Source organism: Saccostrea cucullata, unplaced genomic scaffold (genome assembly GCF_032062105.1).
Source record: "Saccostrea cucullata isolate Sc308-1 unplaced genomic scaffold, CSIRO_AGI_Scuc_v1 ctg267, whole genome shotgun sequence".
NCBI lineage: Eukaryota > Metazoa > Mollusca > Bivalvia > Ostreida > Ostreidae > Saccostrea > Saccostrea cuccullata.
The window spans coordinates 475,368-489,700 of record NW_026934971.1 but is presented as its reverse complement, the minus strand read 5'-3'; the positions used below and the strand labels follow the sequence as shown (position 1 = coordinate 489,700).

The following is a 14,333-nucleotide window of genomic DNA, read 5'->3' as shown; positions in this document are numbered from 1 at the left end:
AATAATAATCCAAAAATATACACAAAAAGATTAAATTAAGAAAATAAGATTAATGAAAACGTTGAATAATGGTTTTCTTTCTGGCTTTAAAATAATCACACCTTGTTATTACCAACTCGAATATCTTGCCTAGCATGACAAAGCAAACAGTTATTTTGAAACATCTCGAAGCAATTTTTGCAATACAAAGACTTGCACTTTTTACATTTTCTAAAGGATACGTTTCCGCTTGCTTCTTCTTCACAGCTAATGCATGTTGCTTTCTTTGGCAAACAAAAATCAAGTAACGGTTTACAAAATATTCCAAATTGACTATATTCAAGGAGCCCCCGAATAGACACACGATTGTCTACGTCGTGTCGACGCAAGTGTAAACGCTGTCTCACATACGTGAAGAGCGTTTTCCTCCGATGACGTATTAACTCATGAAGCAGACGGCACCTCTCTCGTTCTCGGTCTGGATAGAAATGAGATGTTATGACACGACGGATTCGAAGCGAGTACATCTGAATTAAAACTAGGAAGAGGACGCCACCATACAACAGAGAAAATATCGGAATGTCGCTTTCGTTTGGTTGATTTGGACTAGGTAAGCATTCAGTTACATTGAATTCTAGAGTAATGTTGACATTGAGGTCTAAATTTGATATAAGGTTGCGAAGAAAATTTGCAAGAAATCCACTCCCCTCCACTGTGACGTTAAGACCGGAAACACTGGAGGAGAGGACCATTACTTGACCATATTTTTCAATCAATACGAGTAGATAGTAGAGAGCATAATTAAACCCTATGACGACAACGGCTATTCCAAAATGTGTAAAAAATGTGGTTAAACCTGTCATGGCCAGGGATAATTCTTGGGCTGTGGGAAATGGTAAAGAAGTGATTATATACTTTGAATGTTCCTTAAACTTTAATGGAAGAACCCATTCTCTTCCCTCTTTCTGACAACGTTTGTCATACTCGATAAACTCGGGAGATATATAAATGTTATCGTAGAAATCCTGCTTCATGTATCGAGTCATGTAAATAACAGCTTTGAGGAAAAGGAAAAAGACAGTGACACCTAGAGCCTGGCTGATGAAACTCGATATTTTAAATATATTTGACACTTTACTAGAAATATCGGCAAGGACCTGGTCGACAATTTGTGATGCAGACTTTGAAGAATTTATATTGTTGTCTATATCAAAAGAAGCATTGAAACCAAAAACGAATTCGCTTTTCAGGTTTTGAAATTCGTTCATTGCAGACTGTGCTGCGTTTTCTAACCCATTTGAAGCAAAACTGATGGCCTTGCATATGGATCCTGGAATATCGACGACATTGCAAACAACATCAACAGCTCCAAGAACACTGCAGATCGAGCGTTTTCTCCTGAAAATAAAAAGAAAGATTTTGACATGATTGATTTTCAAATATGCGATGACAAATTTCGGTCATGCAATTCAAAAGGACTTCATTTTTTTTTAATGTAAAGAAAAAAATTTCTGATTTCTCAGAAGAAATTAATGCAAAAATGTGGACTATAACACTCTTTATTTTGCTCTAATTTCAAATAGTAATAATTTAATTTGAAATGATTTATAAAGCTGATTACCTGGCAACTCTTTCTTCAAATACAAAAGGAACCTCATCGCCCAAAAAATACCACACACTGTAAAAGAAAATTCACCAATTTATTTATCGATGTACATGTACTATACAGCGGTTAGTATCTCATTTCGGACGAATTAAAAAAAACTTCATGTCAATACAAGTAACAAAAATGTTAAGATAAACTATGGCCATTTTTCCTGTGTGCAAAATAGTTAATTAAAGTCAATCTTACTGAAAAAAGTTAGACGAAGTCTTGTGATATGTACATATATAATTATAATTAGTAAAGCTGTAAAAATTTATGTAAATTTAGCTATTATTAGAATAAATTCAATATTTTATCAAATTTCTGTGGTATATCGATAAAAGACATGTTCATACCTTCTATTTGTCCTTTGTTTTTCTGAGGAAATGGGAACCTCAGACCAAGAACTCGCTATCATTTGTGACGATATACTGTTGTTTCTTGGCTCGAAAGGTAAAATGTCGAATGATTGACTATATCCCTCTTTCCTGTCAGTAAGATCAGTGTTTGGAATCATGTCAACCACTTGCCTCCCGATGGTCGTTTTGTTTTTTTGACTTGACTGTAATATTCTCTCCCTCTGAATGAGCATTCTGTCTGATCGACTTTTGAGTGATGTGTTTTCCATCCCGATGACTGTTCTGTTTGTCTGGTTTGAGTGTGGTACTCTGTCCTTCAATATGACTGTTCTGTTTGTCTGGCTTGAGTGTGGTACTCTGTCCTTCAATATGGCTGTTCTGTTTGTCTGGCTTGAATGTGGTATTTTATACTTCTGTGAGACTGTTCTGTTTGTTTGGCTTGAGTGTGATATACCGAGAGCACGCTTACGTCTTTTCCCCCAGAGACTCGCAACCTTTTTGAACGGGCTGATTATTTTCTCTGCGGCTTTTTTCAGCCATTCTTCCGCTGCCTTCAGTGCGTCGTCACATGCTGTTTCTGCTTTTCCTATCGCTGATTCACATTCACCTTTTGCTTTTTCCATAGTTGCTGCACAATCCTGTAGTAAATGACTTTTATTTTTCAAAACAGATAAACATATATATGATGTTAATCATTTACTCGAATGTGCATTGAAAACAAAAGTAAGTTCATGTGTTTTTTTTTTTAAAAAAAAGATCTTATTTATTTATACTTATTTGAGGTATAATTATGTATATTTACTATAACATTGTAGAAATGCATATGTGTATTTCATTTTTAATAGATATTTTTTCCTGAAATCATAATATGCAATCGTAAATCACTTACAGTGAAAACACCAGTAATCTTTGAGGCGATTTCTTTCACTTTTTTCAAGAAGGATTGTACTTTGGTGGCCACAGCATCTATGGTATCTATAACTTCCTGCAGACCACTAAGAACTCTTTGAAACACATCTCTCAGCGCTGCAGCGATGCGATCGAAAGGAGCTTTGATTTGTTTTGCAAGTTGCAATAGCTGATTCTGGATCAAGTCGGCCACACATGCCAAGCACCTCGATATTTCCACTGTATTCTTGACGACATTTGTTCCTGGACCCGCCATTAGTAAGATAAATATGGCTGCTAGGGCTAACGATCTACCTTGTGACGTGAATAAAGAGGGAACAACAAGAAGCAGACAGCAACTTAGAAATCGACTTCCGCCAACTCCAATAAGAACCAAAAGAAACACTGAACCTGTGACAATGCCTGAAACTTTATATGAATAACCGAAGCTGAAAACACAGATGGAGAAAAGAGCGCCACAAAGAATAGCTCCTAACAAAACACCACAAACCGCCACAACTATCCTTCGTATGAGAGACTGAGTACGGAAACTCATTGATCGAGTAGGATTTTTTGACTGAAGCCTTAACTTGAGCTCGTCTATCAGAGTACGGGTATTTTTCTGCAATATCTCTGCATTCATTGTATACTCGTACTTCTTTTCTTTAGCCTTTCCGTGGTATGATTTAGCTTTTATTAGTTTTGTTAAATTGGTTACATGACTCGGAAATAGTTCGTCTTTAGCTGGTAATGTTTTCTGCGTTTCACTGGTCATGGTCATCTCTTCATCGTCGCTTTCACTGTAATCAGCCGTTTCTATAACAGTTGTTCGATGTGAGGTCTTTGGAATTTTTGGTTTCTGGTTAAAAGAAAGCCGATTCCAAAGAGATTTATCATATTCAATGAACGATATTGGGAAGCAGCCTGTTTTCTTAGTTCTCTTATTTCGTCCTAAAGCCCATTCTTTGTTTAAGACCTTAACATGGGTAACATCATCACCCTTTTGGAATTCCAGGTTTTTCGGTTCTGGGGAGAAATAGTCCTGAATTGCTTTGTACGCTCGTATACCATATTCTTTTACCATGTTTTCTGTTAAAAAGCATTTATTTCATGTATGATCAGTAATATTATTATGATTAATTTTAAAAAGGTCAATTTTGTTTCTTTCTTTTTTAAAACCAAATATAATACCTTTTTAAAATAAATAACTGACAAATTAATGAGAAATTTGGCAATGTTTAGTAATTCAGATGATGCGGTTGTTTTAAGCTCGTTCTACGAGGGGCGTTCAATAAATAATGTCATCAGCTCCAAGACATACAACATAGAAATCATATGACATTAAGCTTGAATTTTTCTAATTATTGAATCTTTAATGAATTGATAACAGTTTATGTGACCACTTTTCATCGCATAATTTCATTATGGGAAGCTGGAAAACAAGGGCTACTCGAGACACTGCGTTAAAAATGAATGGTCAAGAATCAGTAAATTAGCGTAAAATTGAACGCGTCATTAAAGCTGCTGTAAAACTTGTTAATTTCCCAACAATATATTAACTGAAATATGTGAAATTTACAGCAACTTATGTTTGTTTCATACACACATGAACAGGTGGATTTCAATTAACAAAAATTATATAATGGTCATCAAAAATGGGTACCCTCCTTGTCAACAAGGACTTACCTCATCCAATGTATATTAGCGATAATTCAACAAATTATCATAGATTTATGTTTTATTGACTTTAACTTACATAGCAAATTTGATAGACATCATATCGGGGGTAGTTCACACTGTTTTAAAGAAACATTTGATTGTAAAAAAGATTAATATTCAAATGTCACCTTATATTTATAAATATGAGTGAAAACGAGAGCGTGTAGAAAATCTAAACAATTATCTTTAAAAAATCAAAAATTGTTCTTATCCACGTTTTTCTGAATTTCAAACAGATCATGAAACTTGAATCCATTTTGCGTTGAACCCTCAAAACAAATTTAGAATAAGATGTACTTGACAAAACTGCAAAGACTTAAGAAGAGCAAAAATTTTCAAGAACACAAAAACAGTTTTATACGCTATTGTCTTAAATATTAGCGGTCTTGTTGTTCAAATACATAAATAGGGAGGTAGTTCAATTTCTGGAGGAGTCTAGTAAGCAAAATATTTGCCAAAAAATTGAAAGGTTTATGAGAGGAAGGATACAGAATGAGGAATTCACTACATTAAATGTCTTCCTGACAGCGTCCAAACCCACAGGCCATGAAGAGTAAAAGAGTTTTGGGGTAAACAGAAAGTTAATGTTTTGTCACATCAACAATATTGGCCAGACCTTTTAATCTTTGACTTGTTTGATTTCCCAAACTTAGGAAAACACCTATCAGAAAGAAAAAAAACAAGCACAGCAAATCATAGGATCTGCCATTTTCCAGTATACGAAGGGTCATACTCAAAACTGTGTTCTAAAAACAATTAGAAAGTGAATAAAAATGTTACGGACATGTCTTTTAATTAAAAGAGAATATTTTAGTTAAATCATTAAGACAAAATCATAGAAAAGCGATTTTTGTTTCTTGCCGAGCCCTGATGACATTATTTATTGAACGCCCCTCGTATAATAGCTTCAAGGAACGCCTTAATCAGTTCCAAATTTAAAAAAAGAAGCTCACTATCAACGTCTTTTCTACTTTAATTTTGCTCATATATTCTGTGCTGAACTTAAACACATTCTGGTAGATTGCTTAATAAACAAACTACACTGTGTTACACAATAAAAATTTTCTCATTGTTTTGATTTAAACATTACGTATTACACGTGTATTCAATTTCTTAACCCACCCCAAGTACTCTGAATATTTTTTTTAATTAATGACTGAAAGCAAAATTATAGGCTTCGATCTCAATTGTACACATGCATATATACATGCTCAAACGTACTGCAATATAAGCTACTTTTATTTCAGACTTTTTTAAATTTAAAAAGTCCCTATCAAAATTAATTTTAAGTTATCTTTATGGTTAGATATTATATTCTTCAAATGGAAAAGTATACCTGATGTTTGCGGCTAACCACTTGTCAGTTACATACGTTTTTGTGTTCTTTTGTGTGCAGCAAAAGGAAATGCCAAATCCGGACAAACCGGTGGCTAGTCGGAAAACGTTTCTGTAGCTCATCCGTCCTAAGGCATTCAAGCATACAACTGTGATATGTGCATACATGCCAGTAAAGATTTCTAAACATTTTTCTGTAATTTATAAATCACATTATAGACCACTATAAGAAGATATCAATTCACCAAAAGATTTTTGAAAATATCTATGCCATGATCAAAGTTTTGAGTTTCGTTCACAAGCTAAGAAAGTATCAACAAGAAATATAAATTTCAATCCTTGAAAATTGACATAAAGTATACAAGAAAAATGTAAATTACGACTTCATTTAATCTTTTTCTCTCCATTTGATGTTTTTTAGTATGCAAAGTACATGTATTTAATTCTCTTCTTCACTTTCGGTTGGTCAAAAACATAAAAGGTCTCTAGGTTTTAAGTTTTTTATTAGAAGTATTTACCGTATTACCGGGGTATGCATTTGAAATACATGCTTTCGAAAGATATTATCTTATTTACACAAATGTATAAATGGCAAGCAAAAAATTGTTAGTAAAACAAACACATTGAACACATCAATTACATTGTTTTCATTGAGTTCTTATATTTCACATTGTTTGGAATTGTACATGCACAATACAATATTGTAATCGCGATTATCAAACAAACACTCCATATACACGAAGCACCGATACCACGTGACAAATTTCTACAAGACAAAGGCACACTTGTTCCTAGTTCCCAATGGCTGAATCACCAGGAACAATTATCCTCTCCAATGAAACACATTCTTTCTTTGTAATACACGGGATTTTTGATCAAATGCTGGGATTGGCTGATTTGACCTTCCATAGTTTCTTTCGTTCAATCAGTCCAGTCAGGATGTCGTGGAACAATCTGTCTACACCCTCCCCGGTTGCTGCCGATGTTTCGTAATACCTATAAAAAGAGAAGAGATAATTTAATAAACAATACATTTTTATGCATATCTCAATGTATTCTTTTGTTTGTTGTCTGTCTTTGGGGTCGGTAAAGGGTTTTAAAAGAAGTATATATATATTGGTATAAAGAAATTAAGATCCTTACTTTGCGTTGTTTTGCTGTGCCCATTTTTTCGAGTCCTCTGATTTTACTACTCTCTTGGCTTTAAGGTCAATCTGTGAGGAAACAAACATATATTTTCTATGTACATGTATACATGATACTTGTAATTATTTAAATACATTTTCAGGTGCCTGCATTTATCCATGAAGATCAGCATGTAATTTCAAAAATATTCCACAATTATGCAATTTAAAGTAGATGAAACTTGTAATATACATGTAGTACATGTTTTACAGGTTCATCTACATGTATATAAACAATGAATTCCGTATAAATTTAAGTCATTTAATGGGACAATATACCTTGTTGGCGACCACAATAAGATCTGGATTGCCAGATGAATATTTCTGGACTTCCTTTAACCAATTCTCCATGTTCTCAAATGTAGACAAGTTGGTGACGTCAAAAACCAGGAAAATGGCGTCGGTGTTGATGTAAAGTTCATTTCTGACATCGATGTATTCTGGGCTTCCAGATAGGTCCCAGAGATGCACTCTCACTTTTGTAAATTTGGCATTGATTATTTTCATATAGTAAGAAATTTATTTTAAGATAAAACAATTACTCAGTTACTATTAAGAAATGTATTTCAAGGTAAAGCAATTACTCATTGTAAAACAAGTATTATTTATATCTGTTAACTGCACATTGGAGATGTTCTACATAAAGTTTACTCAACCTCTGTCAGAATTAAACCAGAAACAGCTATAACCTTTTGATTTGTATTTGTACGACTGTAAAATAACGATTCTCTATTTCGATAATTTCATTTTTCTTCGCCTGTTAGCTACCTTACTCATGAAAAACATGATCTGACATAAAAACAAAATGGATAAGAAAGACTGAATGATATGGACCATTCGGTCTTATTTTTTCACCGTATACTTACAATCAATTCCCTCCACATGCTGAATCTTGAAACCATAATCTACACCAACGGTGGGCTGATATCCTCCACTAAACTGAAGATAAATTGATAGTTATACACTGTCGTTTTTTTTTATTGAAGTTTAATCAATATCAACCTATATTTATCCTGTAGGTTTTGCTTTTATAAGCAAATAGAATCTTTCAGATTTTCTGTGTATTTAAAGATCATAATTAAACGTTTTAAAATAATCATCGCGTTTCTTACTTTGCTTTCACAGAAGTGTTTGATCAGACAGGTTTTCCCAACACATCCATTGCCAATTCCCACAACCTGTGATCAAGTTCGTCAAGAAAATTACGGATTAAACCAATATACACATGTAAAATACAGTTAGATTTGTCTTCTTCATTAGCATACATATAGATCTTTTTCTATAAAGATTCCTGATTTAACCCGATAACTCCCTTCGTAGTTTTGCGAGTGAAGTATTCATTCTATATATATTTTTAAAAATATCTATAATATACCAACTATTTACTTGTACAACAAATATATCTTATGACAAATAACCATTATAGAAGATGATATGAGTCTTATATATCCGATAAGTAAAGTTCTTTTTATCCTTCTATAGATTGCTTCTAAAGGTAGGTATATGTGCTAAATAAAACAATGGTAATCGCAAGAACTTCCCAAAATGTAGCCCAGTATTAGTTTCCTTGACTGTTAAGTTTCTCAAAAACCTTATCTCTTCGTATATAAAGTTCAAAAGTCTATTCATATAACGTAAGTACTAGGATAAGGGAATCACAAAAATTTCACCTTTATCCACATCAAAGAATTCACAGCATCTTGGGCATTCTTAGTCAAATGTCCAGGTTTTCTGTCCATGTTTACATTTTACATGTGCGCGGCGGCCATCTTGTAATGCCCCTCGATACGGTAAACAAAAACAAGCATCAGTTATTAATATCTCCGCGTTCATTATTGTTAAGCTATACAAGCATCAATTATAGAGCTTTTTTCTATATTAAAATATTTAAAAATATTTATTTACTTTTAATCAAAGAAGCACAATTAAATAAAAGAAAAATCAAAAATTTAAAACGGGATCGGTGAATGACACGTAGCATGAAGATATCTTTAGCTATCGACATTCGTATATCCTCAGGCGTGTTCATGATCGCACATGCTGGAAGGGAAATCCCCCAATGATAAAAGCGAAACGGAAAGTACACACTGTACACGACAGCTTTCCTCTGTTTAGACTACGACGATTTTCATCATTCTGTGGCTTTAGATCGCTACTATGGCACATATAATGATTGCCTACATTTTCTGGTTAGTCGGTGGATGGTGGGGTTTGCATCACTTTTATCTCGGGAGGGACAGACAAGCGTTTATCTGGTGGGCCACATTTGGCGGGTGTTTTGGGCTCGGATGGTTCCGAGACTTGTGGCGTATTCCGGAGTATATATTTGCAGCCAACAGAGATGTGGGATATTTGAATGAGTTCGAACAAAAAAGAACGTATTACCCGTGTCCCACGTTTAATGTTGTACGATTCATTGGAGAAATTATTCTGGGATTGACTTTTGGGCTCCTGACAAGGTTGTGTGTCCCAGAAGAAAATGCTTATGAAGGAATAGGCTGGCTATTCTGTATAATTGTGCCTCCTTGTGCGATTGCTTTAGGTATCATATTTTCTTTTCTTCTTTTAGTAATACTCACTGATTATTAAAATTAATGACAGCTATGTACCATGTGTACAGTTGTATGATGTGTATCTCTACTATAACCTGATTACAGCTATACGTGTATATGAATGATAGTCTATATGATTTTTTGTATCTAAATTTTTGTTCAGAATGTATATGAAAAAAAGAATAATAGACCAGAGTGTGTCAGATATGTAAATCTGACTGGGAAAAATATCCTTCCAGGGATAGGCTTGTGTGTCAGATTTGTTTGGGTTAGGTATGGTACATTTGCTCTCAATTACAATGTGCTATGGGACCATTTGACAATTTTGCCCCTAGGTTGGGACCAGTCACTCAATGCAAGTAGGAAGTATTAAAAATAGATTGTTTAAGTTATAATATCCCAGATTGGAATTAATTTTACCTCTCTTTGCCCTTGGGTGCTCCAATAGATTTGTTTGCCGGTGGCCAAATATTTCACTGAGCCATTAGCATGGGCTGAGCTTCAAACCTGCTGCTTTTTCTTCCTATTATAAATTGAAGATGGTTAAGAAATGAGCAATGTGCCTGCCAGAAAGGTTCACATATTAGTGGCCAGATAGCTCAGATTATCATGATAATACATGTACATGTAGTACCTTTGTCTTTAGCTCAGGGAGCCTCTGTTCTGCTGTATTTTCCCCTTCCTATTTCAATAACTTGTATAATCTGTTGGTCTTTTTTACATAGAGTAAGTGTATCTGTAATGCTAATTGTAACTTTTCAATGTATTTTTTTTCTGCAGGTGTCCATGTGGTTGCAAATGTTCAGCCAACAAAAGCTTCATTTCAATGGCCTCTTATTGGGGCCCTTTGTGGGGTCCCCTGGATATTATATGACACAGGAAATTTAGTGTACTCTGCCATTCTGTCTGCAGTATTTGTGAACTGGAAAGGAAAACAATGGAACCCAGTTGTGGGAAACAGCCGTCCATTCTGTAAACGTTTTTTTAGTTTGTTTTTCTGTTGCCTGCTTTATTCCACCTTATGGGGAGTTGTTATTTATCAAACCGCTTCTATTACAACCAAGGATGGGGAGGAAGTGCCCCTGAGAGAGGCGATCCCCAACTTTTTTAATTCTCCAGCCTGGGCAGAAATGAAGGAATCATTGAAAGAGCTGTATAAATTTTATCAGGTTCATGGTTTTGAGAAGCTTTGGGAGGAATTTGTGGAGAAATTAGACCCTACTGGAGAAACTAATGCCTACAAAGTAAGTTTAAAGTTATGAAATGTTTTATTTCATGTCCAAGCTTTAAATAGCACCAATAGAATTATTTTTTAATTATCAATATATGTAAATGTTTACATTGTTAATCTCCCTAAAAATAAGTGTATGGAAATGATAGTAGAAATTGAAATTCCATTTGAATAAACTAAAGGAGAATGTTTTTCTTGTAAGAGATAGATTAAGTTTTTATCCCCTTGATAAAGATAGATATCATGTTTATGAGCAATTTGTGTTTTTTAAATATTATTTTTAGGTATTAAATCTCACTGACACAGCCACAGAGAAAGAAATCAAAGTTAGGTATAAAGTTCTAGTGAAGGAATGGCATCCAGACAAACAGAGAGACCCGAATAAAAAAGCCGAGGCTCAAGAAAAGTTCATGGAGATACAGAAAGCATATGAAATTTTGTCCAAAATTCAGACCCGGAGGATGAGACAGAATGTGAAAGATAGACGGAAGGAAGAAGATCAGGAATGGATGGACAGAAGGAAATATAGAAAAGATGAGTTTTGATGAAATGTGTTAAAAATCTATAGTATGTAATGAAAAGTTGATTGACAATGTTATGTCAAGAATTTTAATCAAACAAAAATAAATTCTATTTGAATATTTCTTTTGTGCTACTGAGAAGAATAACTTCATTTTGCTCTATACTTTAAATTGATAGTTTCTTTGAGATAAGAATAAACAAAAGGGAAACAGACAGAAAAAAAAATCCAAAGCAAAAAAGGATTTTGATTTAATTGAGAAATTAGTTGAATTTATTGTACAACATCAAAGATTTTTGCAATGTTTACTTCTATCTACACAACTTTTCATTCTACAAATATAATTATTAACGCTGAAAGCAAATGGTCTGAGGAAACTGTTATGCCAGTATGTATATGTATGTGTTCACATCTAAATTATAATTATTTCAATGTAATTTTCCTCTTATTTCAAGGTTTTTTCCTCTCTGAAGAGGGGAGGGATAATTATGTCTTGATGACTAAATTTAAATATTGATCTCTTTTTTGTTTCATTTTTTATGCATTTTTTTAGGCAAAACTCATTGAGCTTTCCTGATCAGAATTTGTCCGTCTTCAATTTCATGGTTGCCATTGTTGTAACAATTGTGTCATTGTCATTTTTGTAAAATTCTCTTATTTTCAACTTCTTGACAACAACTGAGCCAATTTAAGTCAATGTAACTTGCCAAAATGTACCCTTGCTCATGTTGCTTGAAGAGTTCTCAAGAGATATAGAAAAAGTTATGTTACATGTACCTTATGAGCTGTTGGGATAAAGTTGGGTTAAAACCAAATATTCAAATCTTATGTACAAGAAAAAAAAATTGAATGTTTTTAACTTTGATTAAAACATAGCTCAGTTAGTGCTATATTTTTTATCCACATTATGAAATTAAAAGAGAAATTTATAAAAACTGTTGATGAGAACTGCTGGGCTAAAGTGATTTAGGTGAGCATTTTGGACAGTGAGCCTCTTGTTACATTTTTTTTTTCAATGTTAAAGGGATCGTAATAAGTGGGAATTATTCTACTTAATTTTTTCCTGAAAGGTAAAATTCCAGATTTTTTTTATTTTGGAATTTTTAATGTTTGTGTACTCAGCTGAGAAGTTAAATATTATAAATTTTTTACCCTCTTTGTGGCTTAATTATTCGCATATCATTTTGACTCATTCAAAATTCTTGGAATATACAGAGCATGTTCAGATTATCTCTTTTATTGTATATAAATTTTAAATTCATTATGGTGGAGCACTGCCTATCCCCTGATACTGATCTCTGTGTTCTAAGTAAACATATTGTGACACCTTCTGTTATTGAATATTGACTTTTGTTAGGTTTATTTCATTTTGTGTCATGCTTCAGACAAATCATACATGAGTTATTGTTAGAATATTGACTCTGTTCAACCATGAAGTTCTTTTTTTTATTTCAGATAATAATATTGCATTAGCCTCCTGATATTTCAGTATTTGATGTTTTGTTTTCTCTCTATAATTTTGACTTGGTAGTCCAATACAATAGTTTATATATTATCATCTTTTTCCTGTCTTGTAAATGACTCTAACCTGATGATGTAAACACAATTTTAGTAGCGTTGTGACATCCATCATATGTATTCCATACTAGTACTATTTTGTAACTTTCTGTAATTATTCATTTCATGTTTTGACTATGAAATTATAGTATTTGGTTAGGTTACAGTTATCATATGCTGAGTACGCTGCATTTCATTTCCGGAAATATGCATAGTATTTCCGACATTTTTTGTTTTTATTTCCGACATAATTTTGTTTTCATTTCCGGAATTTACATGTGAGGCAATTCAATGATTTCTAAGTAAGTGAAAATGGAATTTTAAAAGTATTTATTACAAAATATTGAAAATTTTATTTAACAAAAACATATACACACATATGCTTTTACATGTAGCACTAAGTCTAGGTAAAAGAGTTCAGTGAGCATAAAGTTTTTAACCACATCTAATGTGTACTAAATTTAATGTCAGTGACAGCACCACACTTATGTCTAAGTCATTGATAGATTTACAAAACTCAGATATTTGATTTCAATGATTTATTTATGATTTTTTTCTTGAAATTTTTCATAAGTAAAGTGTTCAGATCTGTTACTAAAAGTACTACATTTATTGGAAATGAAAAGTTGATAATTGCTAAAAATTCCGGAAATGAAATGCAGCCGCTGAGTACTTTGGGAATAGTATTCCATTACTTTTCTTATTAGGCATTATAATACTCTTTTTTATCTTCGAAGCTTGTATTTCCCTTTTAAAAGAATAACTCTAATAGCATTATGCTGTTTGTATAATATTTTTCATTTTATCTTTATCATGGAGGTACCTATAAGGTACTTTAAAATCCTTTAGTTAATAGATCTTGCCGTTTCATTTTTCATTAATTTTTTTTATTAACAATATATGGGATTTTTTCTTGTAATAAGTTTACAGATAGATCTTTTATTATATTTTATTTATTATAGTATTAAACAACATGCATTTTTCTCTCCATGAACCACCTTTTACTGTTTAATCTTGTTTATCATGTTAATGTTATATTTATTGTTGCTCATCATGCTCATATTAGAGAAAGAAACCTGAGTTATTATTTAATTATTTCCGGGTTCTTAAAACTATCAAGAAAAAGAAACAGGAATGCGGTTTTTTTTTAATTATTGTTGATTGAATTTGATCTAGTTCATTTAGCTGTATAGATTACATGTATCTCCTTGGTTTGTATTTGAATTTTTATAGTAATTTCTTAGACACTGTGTCTTCTGGTTTTACTTGAAACAGTGCTTTAATTGCTGATATCAGATACGGCATTTATAAATGGATATTATTTTCAACAGTTGTTTCATTTGAGTTTTAATTTTAAAACAAAA

At 32.9% G+C, this 14,333-nt stretch overlaps 3 protein-coding genes across 3 annotated transcripts; 1 reads left to right on the top strand and 2 right to left on the bottom strand.

Annotated features, from left to right (window-relative positions):
* Positions 1-95: 95 nt before the first annotated feature.
* Positions 96-3,955, bottom strand: LOC134241660 (DC-STAMP domain-containing protein 2-like). Its single transcript, XM_062723695.1, has 4 exons — positions 2,873-3,955; positions 1,981-2,621; positions 1,601-1,657; positions 96-1,377 (listed from the first exon to the last, which is right to left on the bottom strand). Exons 1-4 carry the CDS (start codon positions 3,953-3,955, stop codon positions 96-98), a joined length of 3,063 nt encoding a protein of 1,020 aa, XP_062579679.1.
* Positions 3,956-6,453: 2,498 nt separating this feature from the next.
* LOC134241647 (dnaJ homolog subfamily C member 27-A-like) lies at positions 6,454-9,023 on the bottom strand. Its single transcript, XM_062723681.1, has 6 exons — positions 8,780-9,023; positions 8,222-8,287; positions 7,976-8,048; positions 7,389-7,585; positions 7,069-7,139; positions 6,454-6,921 (listed from the first exon to the last, which is right to left on the bottom strand). The coding sequence occupies exons 1-6, from the start codon at positions 8,846-8,848 to the stop codon at positions 6,801-6,803; spliced, it is 597 nt and encodes a 198-aa protein (XP_062579665.1). The 5' UTR covers positions 8,849-9,023; the 3' UTR covers positions 6,454-6,800.
* A 160-nt stretch (positions 9,024-9,183) lies between these two features.
* On the top strand, positions 9,184-11,631 carry LOC134241636 (dnaJ homolog subfamily C member 22-like). The gene is made up of 3 exons (XM_062723670.1): positions 9,184-9,651; positions 10,442-10,905; positions 11,177-11,631. The coding sequence occupies exons 1-3, from the start codon at positions 9,267-9,269 to the stop codon at positions 11,435-11,437; spliced, it is 1,110 nt and encodes a 369-aa protein (XP_062579654.1). The 5' UTR covers positions 9,184-9,266; the 3' UTR covers positions 11,438-11,631.
* Positions 11,632-14,333: the final 2,702 nt, after the last annotated feature.